The sequence below is a fragment of the Sciurus vulgaris genome (assembly GCF_902686455.1).
Source record: "Sciurus vulgaris genome assembly, chromosome: 1".
Classification (NCBI taxonomy): Eukaryota; Metazoa; Chordata; class Mammalia; order Rodentia; family Sciuridae; genus Sciurus; species Sciurus vulgaris.
In genome coordinates, this window is record NC_136461.1 from 32,080,693 (window position 1) to 32,106,998 (window position 26,306).

At 39.7% G+C, this 26,306-nt stretch overlaps 2 protein-coding genes across 9 annotated transcripts in view; one reads left to right on the forward strand and one right to left on the reverse strand.

Annotated features, from left to right (window-relative positions):
* Window positions 1-16,918, reverse strand: part of ZMYND12 (zinc finger MYND-type containing 12) — a 29,095-nt gene extending 12,177 nt beyond the window's left edge. Inside the window, exons 1-4 of one of the 7 annotated variants that reach the window (XM_079156332.1) lie at window positions 15,747-16,410; window positions 9,782-9,907; window positions 7,370-7,511; window positions 5,963-6,134 (exon numbers count right to left, since the gene is read on the reverse strand). In XM_079156332.1, coding sequence (XP_079012458.1) covers window positions 5,963-6,134; window positions 7,370-7,432 — 235 coding nt within the window. In that variant the 5' untranslated portion in view covers window positions 7,433-7,511; window positions 9,782-9,907; window positions 15,747-16,410. Of the gene's footprint in view, window positions 1-5,962; window positions 6,135-7,369; window positions 7,512-9,781; window positions 9,908-14,287; window positions 16,495-16,786 lie in introns of those variants that run through there. The other 6 variants (XM_079156334.1, XM_079156335.1, XM_079156329.1 and 3 more) reach the window with 6 other exon arrangements.
* PPCS (phosphopantothenoylcysteine synthetase) lies at window positions 16,898-20,297 on the forward strand. Of its 2 annotated transcripts, XM_079156408.1 has the most exons (3): window positions 16,898-17,427; window positions 17,595-17,698; window positions 19,464-20,297. In XM_079156408.1, the coding sequence occupies exons 1-3, from the start codon at window positions 16,920-16,922 to the stop codon at window positions 19,785-19,787; spliced, it is 936 nt and encodes a 311-aa protein (XP_079012534.1). In that variant the 5' UTR covers window positions 16,898-16,919; the 3' UTR covers window positions 19,788-20,297. The 2 variants fall into 2 exon arrangements, with proteins under 2 accessions (XP_079012534.1, XP_079012535.1); XM_079156409.1 differs by lacking the exons at window positions 16,898-17,427; window positions 17,595-17,698 and adding an exon at window positions 17,739-17,916.
* The last annotated feature ends 6,009 nt before the right edge of the window (window positions 20,298-26,306 follow it).

The following is a 26,306-nucleotide window of genomic DNA, read 5'->3' on the forward strand; positions in this document are numbered from 1 at the left end:
CTATAATAGGCAGATCCATATAGACAGAAAGTGGATTAGTAGTGGCTAGAGGCACATGAGGGTGGGTAGGAAGGGTTAACAGGGAGTAACTGCTAGCAGTTACAGGGTTTCTTTGAGGGATGATGAAACTGTTGTGGAATTAGATATTGGTGATAGTCACACAACCTTGTGAATAAACCATTGAACTGTACTTTAAAAGAGTGAATTTTATGGTATGTAAATTACATCTCAATTTTAAAAACAATACTTAGCGAACTGAACACCTTTTAAGGCCTTGCTTTGAGTAGTAAGAATTAAAGATAAATCAAAGCTATCACACTTGAAAAATTCACAGATGGGCTGGGGAAAGGCATGTGCAACATGAAAACACCTGTTTCTAATAGAGTACACATGTGATGGTAGGAACAAATGGTTTGAAAGTGGCTGAGAATAAGAAATATTTCATTCCAAGAATGGGATGGAGAGGGACAATGGAGCTGGGAGAGGCATGGTCCACTGAGTCTGAGCAGGGTGGTGAGGATGAACAGTTTCCCAGTTAGATGAGAGAGGGAGGGGAGGGCATCCCAGGCGGGGGTGACAGCATATGCAAAGTCATGGAGATCCGAAATAGTAGGTCACGTTTGGAGAACTTCAGGTCTGTGAGGCTAGCGCACAGAGCGCAGGAGCTGGAGTGGCAGGGATGGGGTCAAGAGGCAGGCCCAGGTTTGTAAGTCATGCCAAGAAACGATGCCTGGGGACAAAATGGGAAGATTTTCAGAAAGGGAGAAAGAAGTGGATTTAGATTTAGAAAGACCTGAAACCAATGTGGAGGCAGGACCAGCAGGGAGGAATAAAGGGAGTAAATTCACTAAAAGACTTTTGAAATAGTTCAGGCAAAGAAAAGAGACTGAGCCAGGTCAGTGAATGGAGATGGAGTAGACACGAGAGAAGCGTTGAAGGGCAGAACGGACAACACGGCCTTACTAAGGAATGCAGAAGGCGAGGGAAAAGAGAGTGGCCTTTATTTCTGATACTCAGAATACTCTTCACACTTAAAACTTCATGTTTAGCTATAAAGACATATAACAGCAGCCTGTCTGGGAGGTTGTCAGAACTGAATAGAAACTCCTGTGACGGCATTCCGCAGAGCAGCACCCGTGATCGGGTGTGGAGTGTTCATATGATGAATGCAGCAGTGAAGATGGCACCAATACAGGGGGAGGAGATGAAGACAGGGACTACTCATATAGGGACTTCCGCTCTGTCCTTCCTCCTGGGCCTAGTTCCTAGGTAACTGTTCTTTTATTCTAAGCACAGACCTGAATGGTGAATAAAAGTCAGCCATGTGTGAAAGAGAAAAGAGCATTCCAGCCCTGAGGTCAGGAAGAGCTCAGTGCCTAAAATCACCCAACCAGTAAAGAAAGAGCAGCGATTTGAACCCAGCCGCTCCTGCTCCCAAAGCACTGACGACCATGGCAGAGATGGGTAGGGTGGCCTCTCCTTCAAGTGTTCCTGAAAATGCCTTTTCTAGTTGATTAAAATTACTAAGTTTTTTAAAAGAAGAAGAGGAGGAGGAGGAAGAGGAGGAGGAGGACAAGGAGAAAGGGGAAGAGGGGGAGGAATTGGAGGAAGAGGAGGAAGAGGGAATAGAAAAGAAAAAGAAAGGAAGGAAGGAAAGAAGGAGATAGGAAGGAAAAAAGAAAAGGCTAAATATCTGTTAATTTTCCAATTCAGTCTGGAGGAATCTCTAAGATGGGAATTTGGGGCATGTGCCCAAATTCTGTGATTTACTTACTGTCTCAAAAAGGTTGGTGTTAAGGTTTGGATCTAACATGTCCTCAACAGGCTCCTGGGTTGAAGGCTTGATCCCCAACTGACAGTGCTATTGTGAGGGGGTGGAAACACTAGGAGGTGGGGCCTAACTGCAGGAACTAGGTCACTGGGGGCGTATCTTGTCCCCAGCGCCTCCTTTCTCTCTGACTGCCACGAGGTGAGCCCCTTTCCTCTGCCACACACTTCTGCTACTATGTACTCCCTCATCGCAGGCCTAAGCAACTTGATCAAGCAACCATGGACTGAAAGCTCGGAAACTATGAATCAAAATAAATACCCCCCCCCCCCCACCTTACACGGATTTTTCTCAGGTATTTATCACAACAGAAAGTCGCCTACTACAGTTGGCAAGGTTTAAATCAGTGACCCGGTGTGGTCGTGAAATTGCAATTTCAACAGTACTCTCCAGCTTTCGGATCATTACCTATGAACTCACTTAACCCCAAAGTAATCCTGTGACAAGGACTCAAAAAATGCTTACACAGTGCTGCCTGGGTGCCAGGTACCTACCATGAGAGAAGTTTTTTAGTAACATCTCTGCCCTGAGTAAGAATAGGCACAGAACCAGTTCTCCCTGAGCAGGAGAGAGGGAGACATTAATTAATTAATCTCACAATGAATATATACCTATCAGTGGAGTAAGTGCTCAGAAAACAGGTGGTTTCTAAGTGAGTGTATTAAACAACAGACCCAACCAACTAGGTGTAGGACCCTGGGGAAGGCTTCTAGACAAGAGGGTAGTAACTTTTGGCTGAGACCTGAGGTTTGACTAGGAGTTAATTAGGTGAAGAGGAAAGAAGGAGAAGTGCAGGGAATGGTCAGAGAAGAGACTTTCAGAACAAGGAAACATCTCCACACCTTTGAGGAACTGAGAGAAGGCAGTATAGAAAGAGAGAGAGAGATAAGGTAAGAGAATGGAGGTAAGAGAAATCTCTGAGGGCTAGAACAAGCAGGGCTTTATAGGTTGCTTTAGGAATTTGATCTTCATTTAGGGGAGTGATCTGATCACATTTTTATGTGGAGATCAGAGAACATGTGGGGAGATCAGTTAGTGAACAGTAGTCCAGGTGTGAGGTGATGGGACTTGGGTCAGGATGACTTTCCCAAAATTCCACAGCTAGTCGGTGTCAGACACACATAGAACCTGGATTGTATTTCCTTGTCCAAAGCTCTTTCCACTAGTTTGGAGGAAGGACAGGCTGGAATAGGGTGCCAGACCTGAGTGGGGTGAGGAAGCATTCCTATAGGTAAACAGGGAGTGAGAGCCTAAAAAGAGTAAGGAAGGTGTCCATGAAGAAGAGGTGGCCTGGAATGAAGAGTCAGAGCTCATGGAGGTAGAAGAGGGGGAAGCGAGAGGCTGGAGATGGAGGACAGGCTCATATTGGGAGGGGATTGATTAAATATATAAATAGATTTATGAACATGGAAGCCAGCTCTCTCACTGCCAAAAAGGCACTACAAATACAGAATGGGAGAAAATGAGGTTGACACCTGGGTGTGGTATTGTACAGGATTTGGATGTACTGGTATAGGCTCATCGTCATACATGTTTACACATGTTCTTTAACTCCGTCCACTGAGACAGGCTGGGAGCAGCAATGAGTCAACAGTGTACAGTTCTTGGTTTTTGCACTTCTCTTTCCATGGAATGGAATCAGGGATGCTTGGAGATATGTTCCAGAAAAAGATCAAATATCAATGGTGAGTGCCAAGGAGACTCAGAAGACAGAGTGGGCGGGACCTGACACAGATCAAATTGGAAGCAGCTTGAGAACCAAATTAATAGTAGCAATGAATTATAACCCACTAAAAAAATAGGAAACCAAGAATTTATACTTAAAAATAAAAGAATGACTACATTGAAAGTTTAATAAGGAATATGACTTTAACATACTGCTCCATACAATTAAAATTACAAAATCATTGCCCCCATAGGGGAGAAAGAATAACATGACGGAGAAGAAGCTTGGCAGATACCACCTTATTAAAGTAATTAAAATGAACATCAGGAACACTTGTTCTACTTTATGGAATGAGGTGTTGTCTAATTCTGGAATTGAAAACAAAGCCAGTTGAGATTTTTAAATTAAATTGTTCAAATTTTTGTCCACATACTGGTGACTAAAAAAATTCAGAAGTGCAATGATTATAATATAACCTGGTACAAGTGAGTCTGCAACTTTGCAGCTCAGTCTTCTAGTTATGTACTGCTGCCCAAAATAAAACAACAACCATTTTATTACAATAACCCCCCTTTATCTGCGGGGGACATATTCCAAGACCTAGATATTATATATATATATATACATATATATATATTATATATAATATATATAACATGTTTTTAAAAATTCTTTTTTATTGTAGATGGACACACTACCTTTATTTTATTTATTTATTTTTATGTGGTGCTAAGGATCAAACCCAGTATCTCACACGTACAAGGCAAGTGCTCTACCACTGAGCTACAACCCCAGACATATATACTGTTTTCCCTATATATACAAACCTAAGATAAAGTTTAATTTATAAATTAGGTACAGGAAGAAATTAACAAGAACTAATGATAGAGTAATTATAATAATATACTGTAATAAAATTTATTTAAAACTTTTAAGTTATTTATTCCTGGAGTTTTCCATCTAATATTTTCCAATTGCTGTTGATCATGATAAAAATGAAATTAACATCATTAGTAATGGAAAAATTGAAAAAAGCATGCCAACTTACAAGAGGGAATGAGGAGAACATTGTCATCTCTGCGATATTCCTACAAAAATTCATAACCTGAGTCTAATCATGAGGAAACAGGCAAACCCCCATGGAAAGATGCTTTATAAAATAATTGGCCAATAATCTTTAAAAGTTTCAAGGTCATAAGAGTCACAGAAAGATTGAGAAACTATTCCATAATGAAAACCATAGGCATGTGACAACCAAATGAATTGTAACTTTTTCTGATTCTCTAACTTTTTTTGCTATGAAGATGTTATTGGGAAAATTGGAAAAAACTGAGTAGAGGCTTCTTTGTAGATGACAGCAAAATGTCTTTACAGGAAATATATGCTGAAACATTCCAGAGACAGGGTAACAAGTAAGCAACTTATTCTCAGATGGCAAAGTGGGGATAGGGGTGGGATTCTTTCTACTTCCAAAAGTTTTACTTAAATTTTTTTAATAAAACGATGGTTATTTAGATGCCCAATGTGGTAGTCCAGGGCCCCCAAACACTGTAGGTGCTCAAGAATGTTAATTCCTCTCTAAGTGCTAATACTCTTGTAGAAGCCACTATGTACTTCCCACTCTCAGAATTGCCTCTTCCACTTTGTAGCAGTGGTTTCCTATCTCTGAACTATGGGGACCCTGACTCCAAAGAACAGGGTTAGATATCAAATTCAAGCTGGATCAACAAAACAGTAACTTCTAGAAATTTGTAATTGGAAATAAGATGCTAATTAGTTTCTATTACCTACCTTGAACTTAGAAGACATGTAAATTTAAGAACTACATCTGACATTTTAGGGTAGCTATCTTCTACAATAATCTTAGGGTATTAAAATCTGCTCTATAGAAAGGAAAAAACAGAGTTGGTACCCAGAGAGAAAGAGAGACAAGAAACAAAGACCAAGAAACAAACTAAGAGTACCAGCCCTGGTTTCTTATAGTTTTCCAATTCTAGCGTCTCATGAAACTCCAATCTCCAATAATTTTTTTTTTTTTTTTTTTTTTTTTTTTTTTTTTTTTTTGGTATCAGGGATTAAGTCCAGGAGCTACCTCTGCATCCCCAGTTCATTTTTTAAATTTAATTTAGTTTTGAGACAGGGTCTCACTAAGTTGCTGAGACTGGTCTTGAACTTTTGATCCTTCTGCCTCAGCCTCCCAAATAGCTGGAATTAAAAGCATGGACCATCATGCCTAGTTAAATTTCTTCTTTTTGCATAGGCCATCTTCAGAGGATTTGTCAGCTGTAGGCTTAAGTGTGGCATCTCATTCCCTACATCATGTCAAACTTCATAGCAGCCTGCTCTTCCACAACAGGTGTCTTGGGGAAGACACCAGCCTTTGGATGAGGCTGGAGTTTGTGGTCCCCGACAAGTCCCAATATAGCACTTCTTTGGGGCTCCAGGGGTCCTAGGTCAGTGCTACTTACCAAGGCTGGCCTCAGACAACAGCAGATAAGCAGGTACAAGCTCTACTGAACTCAGGCCATACACACTCCTGCGGAAGCGAAGGGAATGCAAAGCTGCTGGAACAGCTTCTGCGTATTTTCGTTCAAAAAGATATTTCTGGGCAACAGTGTAGCAGAATTCAATCAAATGCTTCTGTGGAAGATAGAAATAGACCATCTGAGTCAGTTTAAAGGTAAAAGGCAAAAGTGGATGTAAATACACCTGGAGATAAGGCCAACATCTACTGAACTGACTGAAGGTACATATTGAGCTGGCCTGCACTAAGGTGGACATGAGATCCAAAACAGGTGACATAAAAAGGTAATTCTGAACTTTGAGCTCCTCATGGCCTGGGAACAAGTATCTTTTCATCTTAGTTCAGTGCTTGGCAAATGTGAGTATTCAATATAAAACTGTCATATAATAAATGTATATTATTCTTATAGTTCTACTAAAATTTTAGTTTAGCAAAACTAGACATCTCAGAATGATCTCAAACTTTCTACTTTTCCATTTTAATTAAAAGAGAAACTTCTCATTTTTCCTTCTGGAATAATCCTGCTTAGCTAATATCCTAAACTTTAACTCAACATTAACTCAACTTTAACCCAACAATATCATCAGGTTATTATCAAGGCATTGTAACAGTAAAATCAATGAACCTGGTTTTTAGAGAATTATGGCTTATAAAGGACTAATTTTTAAAATAACAATTGAGATGGTATCAATGTCATAATAGGAGCTAGTTTTTCCTATCTTCTTTATCTATCTATGCAGCATATGACAGTGCTAAGACTCTCACAGTACTTGGTATGTGAATGCTAGAGCTCATCTGTCCCCCAAAAAGTCAGTGTGTGGAAGCCCTAACTTCTAGTCCCTCAGGGTGTGAAGGTATTTGGAGATATGGCCTTTAAAGAGTTAAGTTAAAATTGAATCCACTAATGTGTACTTTAACTCAATCTGACCAGTATCCTTATAAGAAGAGGAAATTGGACACACAAAAAGACACCAGGGATATATGTATATGCTCACAGAGGACCGTGTAAGGGCATAGCAAGAGGGTAGCCATCTACAAGCCAGGAAGAGAGGTCTCAGAAGAAACCAACCCAGTTAACACAATGGTCTTAGACTTCCAGACTCCAGAATTTGAGAAAATAAATGTCCGCTCTTTGGGCCAACCAGTCTGTGGCACCCTAGCAAACTAATTCAGTAAATGTTCAGTAGAGATGTGGAAAACAACTTACTGAGTGGGATTAAGGACATACAATGTAAAACAAATTCTCTCTTCTTACCAAGGTCACAATTTAGTGATCTAAACACAGTTCGGTCCTTTCCCATGGTAGTTACACTATACATGAGCAACCCTGAAACAGTCCTGTAGGACCTACCTGTCGCTGCTGCAACTGCTGTAAGCCATGCTGCCGTTCTTCCTCTGAATTGTAGAAGGGCATGGTAGTGCGCAGTGGAATCAGAAGCTGACATATCTTCTCGTGGATGCTTCTCCAGTCAGCTCTTTGATGCACCACACCACTGACAACAAAAACATGGGCTTCATTATCTTTATCTTTGGCCTTTCTACTGGTCTAGCCCTAAACACCAGAAAAGTAAACCTAACACAAACTGGGCAGGAAGCCCAAAGCTGTTTCTGAGACATCAATCCCTTTTTTTTCATATGGTTATTTGATGGAGTGAAAACTGAAGGAGAGGGCAGGTTGGAGGAGGTCTAGAATTTCTGCCTTCACATTTTCACATCCCAAAGTCACACAACAAAGACAACTTTAACTCTACATTGTTTTAAGGTCATTATTGAGATGTTTGAACACCAAAGTTGATGGGTTTGAGGTTCTCTATCTTGGTAAAGTGAACGGAATTTATATTTGACAAGGCCTTAAGAGACACTTTACAAAAATGTTTTCCTACATCCAGTGTCACCATGGCTTGGATGAGAACCCCAACACTGTCTTCTGTGCTTCAGGGGCTGATCATGTAGAGGACCAACAAATGGTCTTGCATGCAATTATTTGACTCTTTGAAAACAAAATAAAATCTGTTATTACCATTTTAAATGTAAGGAGCTATAAATGTAGAGGGATTAAGAAATTACTCTAACCTCGTATTCCAAAGTCAGTGTTTTTTAGCCCTCTATAAAAAAGCACTATGAGAATTTGGCTTATAGCTTTTATCACTTTTTATACTTATTATTTTTAAACACTCAATTGGACAGCATAGAAATAGAACATCTGTATCACTGAGGAAACTAAACAGCACTCCTACAGAGTATCCACTCCCATGAATTGCCTCTGTGAATAATTACCCAATCTATTATCCAATTTTGACCCTTCTTCCAATAGTGTTTTTTTATTTCACTTTTTAAATTGTAATAGTTCATATACCATAAAATTCACTATTTTGAAGTATACAATTTAGTGTGTTTACTGTATCATGAGGTTGTAAAATTATCACCCTATCTAATTCCAGGACATTTTCATTGCCCAAAAAATACACTCTGTACTTCTTAATAGTCATTTGATTCCCATTCTTCCTTCCTCACATTAATGCCCAGCAACCACTAATCTACTTTGTTTCTCTGAATTAGTCTATTCCGAATATTGCATATAAGTGGAAACAGATGTTATGTGTCCTTTAGTGTCTGGCTTCTTAAAACAATGCTTTCAAGTTTCAGCCATGTTGTAGCATGTACAAGTATTTTATTCCTTTTTATAACTGAACGATATTCCACTGTGTGGATATACATTTTGTTTATCCGTTCATCATTTGGTAGTTATTTAGGCTGTTTCCACTTTTTTTGCTATTGTAGATAAGGCTGTTATGAATGTTTGTTTACAGGTTTTTGTATGAACATGTTTTCAATCTCTTGGGAATATAGATAAGAATGGAATAGCTGAGTTATATGGTAACTCTATGTTTAACTTTTTGAAGAACTGCCAAACTGTTTTACACAGTTGTTTCATTTTATAGCCCCACCATAATATAGGAGAGTTTCAACTTCTCTTCACCCATACCAACACTTTTGAGGTCAGTTGCTAGGGATCAAACCAAGGGCCTCACACATGCCAGGTAAGTGGTCTTTTACAAAGCAACATCCTGAGCCCTTTTGTCTTTTTTATTGTAGCCATGCCAGTGGTTGTGAAATAGTATCTAGTGGTTTTGATTTGCATTTCTCTAATAACTAATGATGTTGAAGATCTTTTCATATTGTCATTGGTAGAATGTTTATTCAAATCCTTTGCCCACGCCAGGTGTGGTGGTGCACGCGTATATGCCAGACCAGGAGGTTGAGGTAGGAGGATCACAAGTTCAAGGCCAGCCTCAGCAACTTAGCAAGACCCTAAGTGACTTAGTGAGACCTGGTGTCAAAATAAAACATAAAAAGGGCTGGAGACTTAGCTCAGTGGTAAAGTGTGCAGGGTTCAATCCCTGGTACCAAAAAAAAAAAAAAAAAAAAAAAAGGCAAAAACAAAAACCACCAAAAAAAAAAAAAACCCTTTTCCCTTTTTAGAAAACAAGTCTATTGTATTTTATTACTGTTTTAAAAGTTCTTTAAATATTCTAGAACAACACATATGATTTGCAAATATTTTCTACCATTCTATGGGTCATTTTTTCATTTTCTTAATACGTGTTCTCTGATGCACTAAAGTTCTTAATTTTGATGGTGTTCACCTAATCTATTTTTTCTTTGGTTCCTTGTGGGTTTGATTTAATATATAAGAAACTATTGCCTAATCCATATTACAGAGATTTACAACTGTTTTAAGTTTTATGGTTTTAGCTCTTACATCTAGGTCTTTTTGTATATGGCATGACAGGGGTTCAAATTCATTCTTTTGCATACGGACTTCCACTTGTCCTGGCACCGTTTGTTGAAGAATCATTCTTTCCGACATTGAATGGTCTTGGCATCCCTGTTGGAAACCAATTGAATACAGACGTTTGAGCTTTTTTCTGGATTCTCAATTCCATACCATTGACCTATATATGTCCTTAAGCCAGTGCCACATTGTCTTCATTACTGTAACTTCGCAGCAAATTTTGAAACTGAAAAGTGTGATGCTTTTTAAATACACACTTTTCAACCTTTGTTCTTTATCGAGATCATTTGGGTTATTGTTGGTCCTTTGCATCTCTATATGAATTTTAGAGCCAGCATGTCCATTTTTGCAACAATGGCAGTTAGAATTTTGAAAGGGATCACACTTCTTCCATTGAACGAATACAGAATATTTTTTCATTTGTTTAGATCTTCGTAATTTCTTTCAATAATGTTTTGTACTTTTCAGTGTATAGTCTTTTACTATTTTTGGTTAAATTTATTCCTAGGAACTTCTTATGCTCTTGTGAATGGAATGGCTTTCCTAATTTCATTTTCAGATTGTTCATTGCCAGTTTATAGAAATATAACTGATTTTTGTATATTGATCTTAGATCCTACCACCTTGCTGTGTTCATTTATTATCATAATAGTAATATTTTCATAGGTTCTTTACAAGTATGTAAGGGTACTCTACAGAAACAGAAAATTTATTTACTATGAGAATTGGCTCAAGTGCTACAGAGTCTAAAAAGTCCCACAATCTGCTGTCTATTAGCTGAAGAACCAAAAAACCCCATGTTGTAACTCAATCTAAGTCTGAAGGTCTGAGAACTTCAGAAGTTCTCAGAAGGAGGGGAGGGAAGAAAATGTCTGCTGGTATAAGTCCCAGAGTCCAAACGTCCAAGAACCTGCGGCTCTGATATCTGAAGGCAGCAGAGGTAGTACACAGAAGAGAGGACACGTCTGCCTTTTTGTTCTGTTTGGATTCTCAGTGGATTGGATCATGTCCACACACATTGGTGAGTCTACTAATTCAAATGCTAGTCTCTCACAGACACATTCAGAAATATTGCTTTACTATTAGTGCATCCCCTTGCTTCAATCAGGTTGATGCATAAAATTAACCATCACAACCAGGTCATGTCATTCACAAATAGAAGTAGTTTCTCTCTTTCCTCTCTAAGTTAGGTATCTTTTATTTTATTCTTTTCTAATTTCCCTGTCGAGAACCTCTAGTACAATGTCGACTGGAGTGGTGACAACAACATCCTTGTCTCATTTCTATTTTGACGGGGAAAAGTTTTCAGTCTTTGACCATTAAGTATGACCTTAACTCTGTGTTTCCTGATGGGTTTCTCCTTACCAAGTAATGGCAGTTCCCTTCTATTTCTAGTTTAAATATTTTTATCATAAGGGTATTAGATTTTGTCAAATGCTTTTTCTGCATCATATGGTTTTTGTCTTTTAACTATTAATATGGTGTATTACACTGATTGGTATTTGTATGGTGAATCAGTCTTGAATTCCTAGAATAAATCCCACTTGGTCATAATGTATAAATCTTCTTATATATTCCTGGATATGGTTTGCTAAAATTCTGTTGAGGATTTTTGTATCCATATTTGTAATGGATACTGGTCTGTAGTTTTCTTGGGATATCTTTATTTGGTTTTGTTATTAGGATGATACTGGCCTTTTTGAATGAATTAGAAGTTATTTTCTCCTCCATTTTTTTGAAGAATTTGTGAAAGTTAGTGTAAATTCTTTAAACATTCGGAAGAATTCACTAGTGAAGTCATCTGGTCTTCAACTTTTTCTATGTGGGAATTTTTTGATTACTGGCTATATCTCTTTACTTTTTATAGATCTACAGGAATCTCTAAGTGCTGTTTTGACTGCATCTCTTAAGTTTCAACATGCTGTGTTTTTGTCTTCACTCATCACAAAGCATTTTCTAATTGTCCTAGTGATTTCTTCTTTGACACATTTTTAGTATTTTATTTCCACATATTTGTGATTTACCAAACTTTATACTGCTGATGACCAATTTCATTCCACTGTAATTATGTAGGTATGAATTCAATCCTTACACACTTCCTGATGTTTACTTTATGACCTAACATATAGTCTATCCTGAGGAATGTTCTATATGCACTTAAGAATAATGTGTAACCTGATATGATAGAGGGTATTCTATAGAAGTGCCTGTTAGGTCTAGTTGGTTTATAGTGTTGTTCAAGTTTTATATTTCCTTACTGATGTTTTTCTAGTTGTTCTATTCATTACTGAAAGTGAGATATTGACATCTCCAACTATTATTATTAAATTGTGTATTTCTCCCTTCATTTGTGAGTTTGGGCTTCATGTACTTTGAGGTTTTGTTGTTAAATGCATACAATCATAGGTTATGGCATTTCTACTGCCTATTACACATTTTCACTTCAAGGGTGAGACAGTTAACAATTTGAGTTCATTATACAGATTTCAAAACAGGTACCAACAATCTAGGGAAAAGGTCACCAAAGTTTTTTCTGTAAACTGCCAAATGGTAACTTTTTCAGACTTGTAGAGCTCTGTGCTCTCTGTTCCAACTACTAAACCCTGCTGTTGTAGCACAAAAGCAGTCATAGAAAATACATGGCTGCAAGCACACTCTCACTTTCCTTTCTCCTAGGACAACAGAAAAACAATTGAGTGTTCTGACTGATACTACAGAAATGTCAAAAGCCATTTAAAAAGTTTTCTGGAGGATAGAGAATTATTGTAAACAGATCAATAAAAGCACTTAATAACCAGGATATAGAAATAGCTAAATTCCATAGGGTATTACTTATTTAACAGGACTTATTGAGTAATTGTGTGAGCAAGGGAAATAGTAACTTATTAAACTGCATGAACTTTTGTTCTACTAAAAGTAACTGACATATCTTGACTTTCTAAATACAGTGAGCTTTGCTTATGCATTTGAGTTCCCTCTTAATTCATTTGTCTCACCCTTACCAGTCAACATAGGGTGACACAAAGAGAAGTTGGTAAATATGTTTCACTCAAGACTCACAATTAAGTAGTTTTTGATACAGTCCTGTTTTGTTTGGGCATTATCATATTTTTAGAACTGTATTTGAATGTCTTCAGGAAGGACATTCATTCTACAATTCACTACAGATCCTATTGCTTTCTATTATTGAATACCATTTCACTATTTTCTCTTCTTGACTAGCTATTTAAATTTGTGCCATCTGATTTTAAATTAAAGGAAAAATTATTGCATATTACTGTTATCAGTATGCTATCATTCACTAAACCACAGTACTGAAGGCTCTTATAACTATCACAAACGTTTCAGTGTGTACTTTCATAAAATTAATCTCTTCCTGAAAATGCTCTCTTTCCTGGGAACATATTCCCAATCCAATGAGGAACAATATGCATAAGATTACACATAATACAAAAAACAAGTATATTATATAGAAGAAAAAAAGAAGGAAGTTCACCAAAATGTCAGATTACCAATCTTTGGGTGGTAGGATTATAGTTTATTTTTCTTCTTTATTTTTGTATTTCCAAGTTCTCTACAGTGAGCATGAATTGTATTTACAATTAGGAAAAAAATCTTCTATAGGAAAAAAAACTTGTAAGAATTCAAAATGACTGTCCTTTTAGCTCCTTAAATTTGGGATGCTTACAAAGAATATATATTGTGTGCCATCTTAGTTCCAGGCACAGTTCTAGATACTTTTATAGTCAATCATCAAAACTTGTTTTATTTTAAAATTATCTCATCTTGTTTTATTTTAAAAATCTTGAGATCTCCAGAGTACAAGAGCATAGAAATCTGAAGAAAACAGATGAGTTAAAAAAAGAAAAGAAAACTTTAAAGAGAATCAAAACAAATGAAAGGGGTGAGCACTTGCCTAGCACCCATGAGAACTTGGGTTCCATCCCCCAGCACCACACACACACACACACACACACACACGCACGCACAAAGATGCAGCAGCAAGTGAAAGAAGAGAAAGAAAAAAAAAAAATAAGAGGGTAAGGGCACAGGAAATAATAATTTATTCATGTCTTCATCAAATATTAGCACCAACTATTTCAAGACTCTGCTGGAGATCATGAACATACACAGGTGGGTGTGATATAAATCAAAAGCATACACGACAATTCTGTATGCATTCAAAATAATGTTTTGTATTAACGGAGCATAATTATTTAAGACAATATGCTTGCCAACAACTAAAATGAGGAAGGGAAACAAAAGTCATCTGAGAGTGACAGAAAACTAAGCTGAGAAGGAGGAGGAATTACTTCTGCCTGCAGGGATGAAGAGGACAAGGGGGTTTTAAGGAAGAAATAGGTGGTCACACCAGACAAAGGAGCTGAATCTTTCTCGAGTGTACTTGTAGCCTAGCAACATGAAGGTGACATGAAGGTTGACATTTTATCTGCAACCAAATCTGTTACTCACCATCTCCTCCCCTGTTTTCTTTGCCTCAGATGGATTTATTACCCATTCAGAAGTTTGTTTATTCAACAAATGTTCATTGCATGCCAGTTATGAGTGGACACTAGTCTATTAAAAGACACAGTCCTTGTTGGGCAAGTAAATGAAAAAATCTAAAAAGAGGAAAAGCAAAGAAAAATAATACTTGTTAACAAGAAAAATGCCAGAGGAGTGTTTAGATTTGATTTACACCTATCTGAAAAAAATGACATTTTAATATGAAGGAGGAAAGACAGGAAGATTTGTGGTAGAAGTGGAGATTCTCAGCAGAGGGAACATTCTGGGCAAAGAAATTGAGAGAGCAATGTAGAACTTCAGTTCTCTGTAACAAATGCAAGGAAAAGATGGGGGAGAGTGGTAGGAAACGCAGGTAGAGAGATGACCAGGGCTTTGTAGCTCCTGTTACAAATTGTGAATCATATTCTAAATGCAATGAAGTCAACAAAGAAGGGGGGACCAAAAGACTGATGCTATCCCTGCTTTCATGGGTCATATAGCCTAGTAAGCAATACAATTACACAACTGTCAGCCTGTGTCCTATATGTTAAGTTATGGGACTAGTGAGTTCTGTGACAGCACTGAGAAGGGACACCTGGAGGTGTCTGAGAAAGGTAGGTTCACTCTCCACTTGGATTACTGCAACAGCCTCTGAATCATTTATGCAGTCTTCAGTGTCTATTTTCCAATCTACCTTCCATGCTGTTGACTGTCATTTTCCTTAACATAAATGACAGCATGTCAGCTCAATACCATCTATGGCTTGCCAGAAGATAAATTCTAATCTCCTTGATCTCATGTCACTGTCTGCTTTAACGTTTTCTTTGTTTAAAATCCTCCTACTACCTATCACAATGATATCAAAACTTCTTTTTTACTCAGTTCATAGTGAGAAATACATTTTACAAGCACAAAAATGCATATCCTCATAAAAAACTAAAACAAAGTTTCAAGAAACAATTTAGGTAGGATTGTTGTGATATTTTCTATTCTATGCTATTTTTCTTCTTGAAATGGTGGTTGATTTATCCATGACCTACTGAGTCCTGGTCTACAGTGGGAAAACTGTTGACCAGTCCTTCCATTACTATCTTCCCTATCTAGTTCTCAGCAAACTCTGTACTTTTACCTTTGCGAAAGCAGTCCTGGATGCCAAGAACGTCCTACCCTTTTTCACCATTCCTTCAAGACTAAGTTCAAATATGACCTCCTCAAGAGAAAGGTTTACTGCCCAGCTTCCATCCCATTAGAGGTTCCAGAACTTAGCACACCCTAAATAAACGCATTTATCATGTAAAATGTATCACGACTGTGAACTAGATCTCTGGATGTAAATAATCTAGTGGTTTTATGTCAGACCCAAAATAGGGTCTAAAAAGAGAACGTTATGCTGAATACATGGAAACAGGTTTCATTTTGCACTTACCCTCTCTACCATCTTAGCTGTGCCTGGGACCAACCAGCCTTCTTTCTACTGGTCAAACACACCAGGCCTTCCCCTGGTCTTTTCCAGGATGGGATGCTCTTATTTTACCTTCAGATGTCTACTCTCCAGAGAAGCTGTCTGCCCAATTTCTCATCAGACTTCCTTTACTTGTCTTAGGACATTTATCTCTCTCCGAAATTACTTTGTTTTGTTTACTTATCTGTCTCCTGCATTAGAAAGTTAGCTCCTTGAGGGAACGGATCTACCCAAATGCCCCAGTAACTTCTGCACCTGGATTAGTGAATAACACATAGCAGGTGTTCAAAACACATCTGGCGACGAACCAGTAAGAGGGAGAGGAAGCAGAAGAGGTCACAGGGGCCTTAGAGGCCTGTCTCGAAGCCGCCTTGAGGGATCGCGGCTCACGCAGGCACACTGGCCCAGGCCCTGCTCTGGAGAGAGGGAGGGAGCGGAGGAGCCAGGTGCCCCGTTCCAGGGCCTACCAGTAATAAGTGACTGTGCAGGCGGGGCACACTCGCTCCGCCGGGGCTTCGCACACCTCACAGCAGAGCCGCCGCCCTTTGGGCACCGCCAGTGGGTAGATCACGTTCATGCTGCAGCCAGCGGTGTCGGTCTCTAGGACGGTTGCCCGGGGAGGAGAGGCAGGACACGGGCGTCACGTGACGACCGCGGGACAGCCTCGTTCCCACTGTTTCAAGGGCAAAGGGGAGGGGCGTGGCTCGACTGACATTTTGAGATTGAGGGGAAAAGAAAAGAAAAAAAAAAAAGGAGGGGGGGGCCACAAATTCCACAAATCACGAAGGTTAAATGACCAGAGAATGTACTTCGATAGACCCAAGCCCAGGAAGGTCAGTACGGTGGCCGATAAGGGTCAAACATGGTCGGTTCTTAGCCAGGTTAGGAAACTAACAGGAGGGAATGTGACCTTGCCAAATGTTCACTGTCCGAAAGTGAAAATTCCCTGGGTGCAGTATCATTTTCGCTGAGCTCTGGGGCAGAACAACCGCGCTTTTACACACCTGGGGACCTAGGGGCGAACGTCGAGTAGTGACCGACCCACTCACTATTGCGGGAGGGCGTGGACCGGGTACGAGGAGGGCGTGGCGCCGGCGGCCCTGGGCGTGCGCAGGCGCAGGGGGAGCCCCGGCACTGATGGAGGAAATGGACCTCGTCGCCGAGTTCCCCCAGCCTCCGGGTGCTGCGCGCTGTGCAGACGTTATGGCTCGCTTCGCTGCCGGGCTAGGCGCACAGGGCCGGCGGGTGGTGTTGGTCACGTCAGGTGGCACCAAGGTCCCCCTGGAAGCTCGGCCAGTGCGCTTTCTGGACAACTTCAGCAGCGGGCGGCGCGGTGCAATCTCGGCCGAGGCCTTCTTGGCTGCGGGCTATGGGGTCCTGTTCTTGTACCGCGCTCGCTCCTCTTTCCCCTATGCCCACCGCTTCCCGCCCCAGACCTGGCTGTCGGCCCTGCGGCCTTCTGGCTCAGCCCAATCGGGCTTGCTGAACCTGGAGGCCGAGGAGAATGCACTCCCGGGCTTCGCTGTGGCTTTGCGGAGCTACCAAGAAGCAGCGGCTGCGGGCACCTTCCTGGCTGTAGAGTTCACCACTTTAGCGGACTATTTGCATCTGCTGAAGGCTGCTGCCCAAGCGCTCAATCCACTAGGTGCGTGCCCTAGGGAGCCATCCATTGCCTGGAGGCAAGGCCCTTATTCCCAGCCACTTTCCCCCAAACCTCCTACTTAGCCACCGATCTGTCTGGGAACTTGAGTTGAAAAGGAACTCATCCTATACTCCTCCCCTATTTGTTACACCTTCTACTTCTCTTTGCAGGGCCTTCTGCGATGTTTTACCTGGCTGCGGCCGTGTCAGATTTCTATGTTCCTGTCTCTGAAATGCCTGAACACAAGATCCAGTCATCTGGGGGCCCACTGCAGGTGATGGGCGCTTCTCTTCCAGAGATCTGATCCCCTATAACCAATCATGGGTTAATGTCCTCTTGATCTGGAGATGGCCTTTCTGCCTTCTGTATGCACTAGGCACTGGGGATACAGAGATGAATAAGACACCGCCCTCCCTCAAGGACCTCACAATCTAGCGAGGGAGCTGGACACAGACATAATTACAATACAGAGTGATAAATGCTCTAGTGGAGGTATGTACAAAGTGCAGTCAGATTTGGGGGAAGTGAACTGGGGGAGCTGATGAAGGCTTCTTGGAGGAGATGACTTGAACTGGGTTTGAAAAGATGAGCAGAGAGTAAAATAAAGAGGGGAAGGTCATTCTAAATGTAGTTATATAGTTGTAGTTTGGAAACTGAAAGCTGCTGTGAATCAGAGTGTTTTTGGTAATGCTGTAGAGTGGACCGAAAAGGCAGCTTACTTCACAGAGGACTTCCTATTCCTTCTTTGTTTCATTTTTGGAGACAAGATCTTGCTATGTTGCCCAGGCTGACCTCAAACTTGGAATCTTTCTGCCTCAGCCTCCCAGGTAGCTGGGATTACAGGAATATGCCACAATGCCTGGCTTCTCTTTCTTTTTAGGAGCTTAGATTTTATCCTGTGTAGGCAAGCAGCACATAAGTAGGAGAATAAGACAGTTTTTGTTTGAAAAGAACATTCTGGCATTTTGAAAGGTGAAGTAGAGAAGAGCGGGAGAGGATAGTTCAGTTGGGGGTTATTGCAGTTTAAGGAAGTGGTATGAAGAGGGTAGTTGTGTGGTTGAGATTAAGTTGTGTGGTTGTGATTAAGATAATCTAGTGTCTTGGAACCTGAGGGAGTTCTTAGTGATTCAAGTAGAATTTATATAGGAGAAACTCGATCCACGGGGCCCTTGTACAATAGTTCTTCAACAAATATTTATTGAGTACTTACTGTGCCAGGTGCTATTGTAGGAACTGAGATAAAAGCAGTGAAAAGAAATACCTAGCAATTGTATTGCTTACACACTGTAGGGAAGTCAACTGCATGCTACTATTGGTAGTAATAAATGCTAAGGAGAAAAAGTGAGGAACTAGTAATAAGATTCTTATCACACCTGCTAACAGCTTTTTTAAAAGAGATCTTGATGTTTAGTTTAGTGATTTCACACTTTGAAAACTGGGATCTTTATCCCACATTTTTTTTAGTTCTGTCTTGAAAGTATACAAAACAACTCAACATTCCTCTTTGAAGGTGTTGGAAACAGATGGTAAGAGTTTTGATTAAGTGAAAATCAGTTGTTTCCTCAGTACAGAGTTGTGTAATTTATATCCTTTACCATTCCAGTTACAAGTAAATGGAATCTAGAGCCATTGTACCAATGTAGAAATATTTTAAACTGAGAGATTTAAAAATTCAGTATTATTGGACTTCTGCCAGAGTAACATTTGCATGAACAGATTATTTGTGTTTGCTTATTTGAGGGTTTACTTGAAGAAATAAAGGAGAATGTTCAAGAAAATGTAATGAGGGTAGCAGATTAGGGCTGATTCAAAAACATGGTTTGCCCCAGAATATGTATGAAACCTTAAATTTAGGTATTGGTATGAACCCCACAGATTCAAGGCTGTTAAGCTAAGCATTTAATATGCTTTGAAAAGTTTGACAATAAGAGAAATCCCACTACAATTTATATAGGCAAAAATCTAAGTCCCTGATTCCTTAGTTTCCTGATAGGTAGTGACCATTGTTTGCTTATTAAGATTTTCTTTTTCCAATACAGATAACAATGAAGATGGTGCCAAAAATGCTCTCTCCTCTGGTTAAAGATTGGGCTCCCAAAGCCTTTATAATTTCCTTTAAGTTGGAGACCGACCCCTCCATCGTAATTAATCGTGCTCGGAACGCTTTGGAAGTTTATCAACATCAAGTGGTGGTGGCTAATATCCTTGAGTCAATACACTCCTTTGTGATTATTGTTACCAAAGACTCAGAAACCAAGTTATTACTATCTGAGGAAGAAGTAGAAAAAGGTATAGAGATAGAAAAGAAGATAGTGGATAATCTTCAATCTCGACACACAGCTTTTATATGTGACAAAAACTGAACTAAAAAAGTTTTATAGGATCAAAAATTGTTCAGTGGACCAGGGCTCTTACAAATGGCAAGAACTAGAATAAATTATTTGCTTTCATAAGGACAAAGAAAATAAAGGGAAGGTAAAAGTTGTGGTGTGCAGGCAATATGGGCTGGCTTTTGCCTTTTAATGACTGAACCACCTGACACACTCACCTGAAATGTTATCTTGACTTGGAAATTGAATACTAGAGCTTTACCTTGCCTTTTAAAAAAGCCAAGAAATAAACAGCTTTTTAAAAAGAGATCCTGATGATCTCTTTTAAAGTGTGAAATCACTAATATAATTTTGGAATTATATACTCTGCAAAGCACTAATATGGAATTATATATTCTGCAAAATATACATGGGATGCCGAATATCCACCTCCTTCATATTGTAGAAAGGGATTATGGATGCGTAAGTGGTCATGCTTTCAAGATCAAGTATTTGAGGGCCTACTCTGTGCCTGGCCCTGTGCTGAGGTATAAGGATTAAAAAGGTGAATAAACATGTTTTGTTGGGGAAATGGACATATAAAAAAATTAAGTGCAATAAAGTGTGTGCCCACAAACCAACATATGGGAAGGGTGTTGTTTTTTGGAAACTTAACACAGATATGAGTAGAAGCGAAAGATACCTCCCTAAATCTGTAGATTGGAGAACTTCCCATTACATTTAATTTTTGCTTGTCCTAGATTTACTTCATATCTTCAAGTATTTCAGAACCATTCTTGAGGTACACTTAATACAACTTTCCACCTGGAACTAGGCAGGGACCAGTTGGTGACTATCCTAAGAGACTCAGTACAGTTGGTAAAAAGTGCCGGGTATGGAGTCAATTTAGGTACAGGTAGTCAGGGGCTAATAAATCCCTCAGCAAAATAATGACATTTATTATGAGGATTAAAACAAGTTAAAGCATTAGTCTGGTGCCTGGCACTTCACATTCAATAAATGGTTGTAATTATTTTTCCCACAGCAGGGAGGTGCTATGCTACAGCTCTATTTGATTCTTGAATCCTGGAAAAAGACAAAGTTCACTGTTCTAGGTTTTAGGTTGGAGGTGCATAAGAAGTACAGGCAGGAAAAGAAAAAAAAAAACCTTAAATAATTTGTAGGTTGGTGTAGAATGCAATTTGAAAAATGACCATTATTAAAACTGCAATACTAAAGGGGTAGGAAGTAAAAGATTGATTTTCTTCCCTATACTCATAGGCTCATGTGGATGATAACTGTCATCTTTTACAGGTGGCAATAAGTGGGGTGAAAACTAGAAATTATGTTAATTTTTTTGCCATAATTATCACCTCATGTTAGTGCTTAAAAATAAGCACCATTCTATGTGGAATTAAAGTGTTCTCCACTTCAGTTGATTAATGCATTCAGAGTGCTTAAAAACAGTATTTACCCAAAAATTCTGAGAGAGGAGACAGAGTAAGGGTGTGTGTGTTAATAGCAAATTGAAGTTGTTTAAAGAAAAATGAACATGAGTCAACAAAAACAAGAAGGAACTTGATTTAGATTGAGCACCAAGAAAAGTTTCCCAGAGGAGGTGATACTGAAACTGACAAATAGGTGTTAAGTGGGCTGTATGGTGGTTATGGTGAGCATTTTGGATCACAGAAGGAAAAAACAAACAAACAAAAAAAAAACACTGCAAGGGTTCTGTTGAGAGGTTGATGCATTTATACAAGGAGTGAACTCCATCAAGATAATGCCTGTAGAACCAGCAAAGGTTTGCAACTAGAAGAGGAAGAAATGTAAGTAGTGTTTGGGATATTATCAAAGGGGAGGCTTCCCAAAATATGAGTAAAGTTTAGCTTTGGTAAGTACCTGGAATCGTAAAAAGCATCTAAAAGTGGTATAAATTGAAATTTTGTGTGTGTCACCTACAAATTTATTTGCATTACACAGAAAAGAGATACGACTTACCTAAACCGAATTTGCCATGCTTAGGACTTCTTAAGGGGCTCCAGTCTTTAATAATTCTGGTCAAGCCCGGTTTCTTTATTCTAACAATAATAAGCTGGGTCCAAGTATTGTGGTCAATCTTAAACTCCCTGTGCGGTCAGTGACGGATCTAGGCCTAAAATTCAGAACTCCTGACCTAACATCCCACATTTATGAGAATGAAGTAAGTTCTAGAACAGTAAGTCTAAGGTAAATAGGCGGGCTGGGGTGACGGTAACTACCTGAGAACTAGAAATGCTATTAATTGCAACCTCTCTCAGTTACATAAATTATGGTTACGGCAACTCCGGAGCCAATGGAGTGAGTAGAACTCACGTGCGGCAGGAAGAACTCCGCCCCACGTCCCGGAGACCAATGGAGTGCGCCGTAACAAAAGTTCTCGCAGGAAGAACCGTCCGTGGCACCAATGGCGGGCGTCGTATCTACGGTTCCTGCCGGAATGACGCCTTTGCGTCCACAGCGTGCGCGGTTGCTATGACGCCCTGGCTCCTTAGGCACCTGCAGTTCACAGCTGAGCTGCTAGCAGCAAAACGACCCCGGGACCCTCGCAGCGCCTCCAGAAGAAAATTTCCGCCTGCTTCCTGAGGTTTCCGCCTCAACCCCGAGGAGGAAAGCGTTTATTCTCCACTCCTTTTCCCACGTCCCAGGACTTCCCTATTCTCTTCCAAGTAAGGACCGAAACTACCGAAGAGCCCTCTGGCTCTGGCCTTTCCAACCTGGGGCTGGAGTGATTCTGGCCGAAGAAGGATTCGCCCGTTTCCCCGGATCCAGATGCCACAGCCATGTGGTGTCAGGCTGCCGCTCTTATTTTAAACGGTGGCTTAGAACACGCTCCTTTTCTCACCTAACCCGTGAGGGGACACACCCTGGACAAATGGCTACACCCGAAGACCCAAGTCGCTAAAAGTTCACGGAGGCACAGTTGTCCCCCTACTTGTAGGCACGTGAACCTTAGAACTGCCGTTTTTCTGCTTTTGGACCGGTCTTCGTCATGCAGAACCTTGAATCCGGATGAGACTGGAGGCCTTTGGTAACCTCATCGTCTGAGGTCAAGTCAGTTACCTTCTGCCTTTAAAGCTACCACCTCATCCACTCCTCTCATCACTTCGAGCACCAGTTTTCTCATCCTGTTCATTCCACAACCATGTTCACCCTTTCCTGTCCACACTGCACATTATCGAATGTCCACCACCTCTGTCATCTATAGACCACCCCCTTCTGCTCTCCTGTTGCAATGCTTTGCACAGCTAAGTATTTCCATCTCCAGCTCTTCAATCATTAGGAAGATTTCTCTGTTTCTCTGCACTGTGGCAAGCTTTGTGTCTGGGTAAACTAGAGACTAGAATGGAAAAGTACGCATGTGTAAATACCAACTTTAAATTCCTGCAAGCCTACTGTGTTTTGAAAAGGAAGAAAAAAAAAATGAAAATGGTAGTAGTATTGGGCCCATTTCAGGCTTATATTAAAAAAAAGTTTTCCTTTTGAATTAATATTATGTTAGTCATAATTTAGTGTCAAGTGTTCATACTTGTGAAAATGTCGAAAATGATCATATAACAGGATTTTTACTTTAAGTCCATGTAAATCCAACACGTGGTGGTGATAGAATTTGCTAGAGAGAAGGTGCTTGTAAGAATTCTTGTGCCTCTCCTCGTCAGTTTCTGAATCAGGAAACATTCTTTGTGATGTGAACCAATAAGGGGGAATGATTGAAAAATAAATATTTTGCCAAGGGAGCAGCAGGCTCAGCGGTCTTAAAAAGACTAAGGACTAAAGACTAAAGACCAAGGACTTTAATATAGAATGAGATTGATTTAGACCCGGCGAACTTTTATTTTAACTTGGAAAACCTGATTTAACTTGTCTTATAGCATGTGTTCCTTGTTGACTCTTAACCATTTCTTCTTAAGTAATTCAGATTGAAATATAAATCTGTCTTGAGGATATATAAAGTATATATTTTAACAGGTATTTGGGGGGCTTTAATCATTTGCATATTTTGATGTCACAGGCCAATCAAAGCAGTATTTGTGATGTTTCATGCTTAGAGTCAGGTCAGATTTCCTCTTCTATAATAGATTAATAAAGAAGTTCTGCAGTTTTTCACATTGAATGGAACTTTATAAATTCTCTTTTAAAAAGGAGACTGTTAGATGCTATTTTATAAGGGAGCTTCCCTTTTCTCTTTATTGACCAAACATCATTATAACACAGTTAATGTAAATTAAAATTTTTTCCTGTTACTATAGCACAGTTCTAGTTCTAGATTTACTTTTATTAGAGCATTATAATTATACATAGTACCTGGATTCATCCCCAGAAAAACATACATGCATGGAATCTGACCCACTCCATTTCAGTCCCAGTTCCTTCCTCCTCCCCATCCCTCCCCTGACTCACTCTCCACTCATCTTCCCCTTGCATGTCCATTTATCCATCCTTGATTGGTACTTTCCACACACACATAAGTGTGAAATTCCCTGTGGTATATTTATATATGCACATAATGCAATTTTGTTAAATTCATTTGGAATCCCTCCCCCAGGTTCCTTCCTTCCTCCCTCTTGATCTCTCCTTCTACTCCAATTATCTTCGCATATCTTCATGATATCCAATCCTCCTGGGAATGATTTTTGTCTCCTAAGGAGAGTTGGCAATATATGGAAACATTTTTAGTTGTCACAACTGGGAATGTGCTACTGGCATCTTTGGCACTCGATTGACCACCTCATTCTTTACACCTGGAAAGGAGTAGAGGCTCAAAATCATTAGAGGCATTTCTCTGAGATACTTAATGAACATTTACTCAGGATTTGCTTTGGAGAGAATACCATTTTTGTATGCTTTGTCAGGTGGGGCAATTTTAGGGACTGTTTAGATGTCAGGGTATTTATAACTCAAAGACCAGATTTATGTAAAGATCTGCTTTATTAGAATTTTCAGATTTCTCAACCATAAGGTCTCAATAAATCCACTGGGGAAAAAAATGTTCATTGTGTGACGTCATAACACTATTCTAGGCAGAGGGACCTGAGTGTCCAAAGTAAGGGAATATAAGTTAGTATGTTGGGGCTCATAAGTACATGGAATGGAAGGCTAAAGTCAAGAGTAGCAGAAGATAAGGCTAGGGAGGCAGGCAGGAACCAAATTGTGGAGGGAGTATCTCTGGTATCATCCTAAAGGGCTTGAAACTCTTCTTGAAAGCAATGAGAATGTTAAGCGGCAAGTGATTTGAAAGCTTTGGGAGAAAACAGTTTGGATTGGGCCCAGCCTGGCAGCAGGCCATAATAGTTAAGAATGCTACTACACTAAACTGAGCAAATAGGAAGGCCTAAAAACTAAGGCAACAACCAAGGAGAGGATGAATTTTAAAATGATAAGAGGTAGAAATCTACGGCGACTGTGTGAGAGTAGGCTGAATGAGGAGGGGTCAAGGATGACTCCTAGATTTCATCACTATATTGATGGTGATTTTAAATATCGAATACAGAAGGAAGAGGGGGAAAATGAACGAATGTTCAGATTGAGTGTTCACTAGATTATTGAATATGCACTCATTTTCAACGGTACACTCACATTATATTGCCCTCTTAGCCTATATTCTATTCTCTGAAACTTGAATCTGTCAATCCTCTCTTAAAGGTTAGGCTTTAGAGATCATGTTTGTACCCCCCACTTCCAATCCATTCCACCTGTAACTGACTAAAGGAGAAATATACCTGGAGAAGAGGGCACAATTAATTGGTGAGCACGAAAATTATTTCTTTTAAAAATTCGATCTAAGAGATACAAACATAAAAATGACTAATCTAAAAAGTTTCTCAGGCTTAGGACTTAAATGACTATTTCAGTCTTGCTAATGAGTAAGCAAAGAAAGTTCATCCATGATGAGGACGAGCAGATGGACTCACAGGAAAACCTGGAGACAAAGACCTTGTGGTCTCTAATGACTACCCATTCTATATATCTGCTTTCTGTGTCGCCATGTTGGTACCTGCCATATGTCCTTATATATAATGCTTTCACTATCCCTCTTACAGTAGTCAGGATTTGCTGGCCCATGAGGGACAGAAAGGTCAAAATATATTGGCTTTAAGAGAAAGAAATTTTCTTTTCTTTTGTGCATGTCAAGAAGAAAGTAGTCCAAACTGCTAGGGCAGCATCTTGAAACTGTCAAGAGACCAAGTTCTTCTCTCATGGTGTGTGGCTTTCACTTCATGGCATGAGCATGTCCTGCTCAAGCTTCAGCCATCTGGTCTGAATTTCAGTAAGTAGGAAGAGGAAGGAGCAAGGAAGGGCATCCTGGTCCTTTAAGGACACGTCCTTGGAAGCAGCACAGAATTCCCCTTAATCCATCATTCAGAACTTAGTCCTATGACTATAACTAACCATAAGGAATGCAGGCCAGCGATCTGTGAAAAACTGAACTGTCTTATGTTCTGTGGAGAAAGGTAAGAATAAATATTAATATTAAAGGAAAAATAGCAGTCTCAACCATACTCACTTGTGTTGTTCCAAGTTCGATACTTGTTTCTT

Bases quoted from the DNA above. Each gene is read 5' to 3' on its own strand.
- PPCS (XM_079156408.1), top strand. From the start codon at position 16,920: ATGGAGGAAATGGACCTCGTCGCCGAGTTCCCCCAGCCTCCGGGTGCT. The intron at 17,428-17,594 runs GTGCGTGCCCTA...TTCTCTTTGCAG, and splicing joins CCAAGCGCTCAATCCACTAG to GGCCTTCTGCGATGTTTTAC. The intron at 17,699-19,463 runs GTGATGGGCGCT...TTTCCAATACAG, and splicing joins CATCTGGGGGCCCACTGCAG to ATAACAATGAAGATGGTGCC.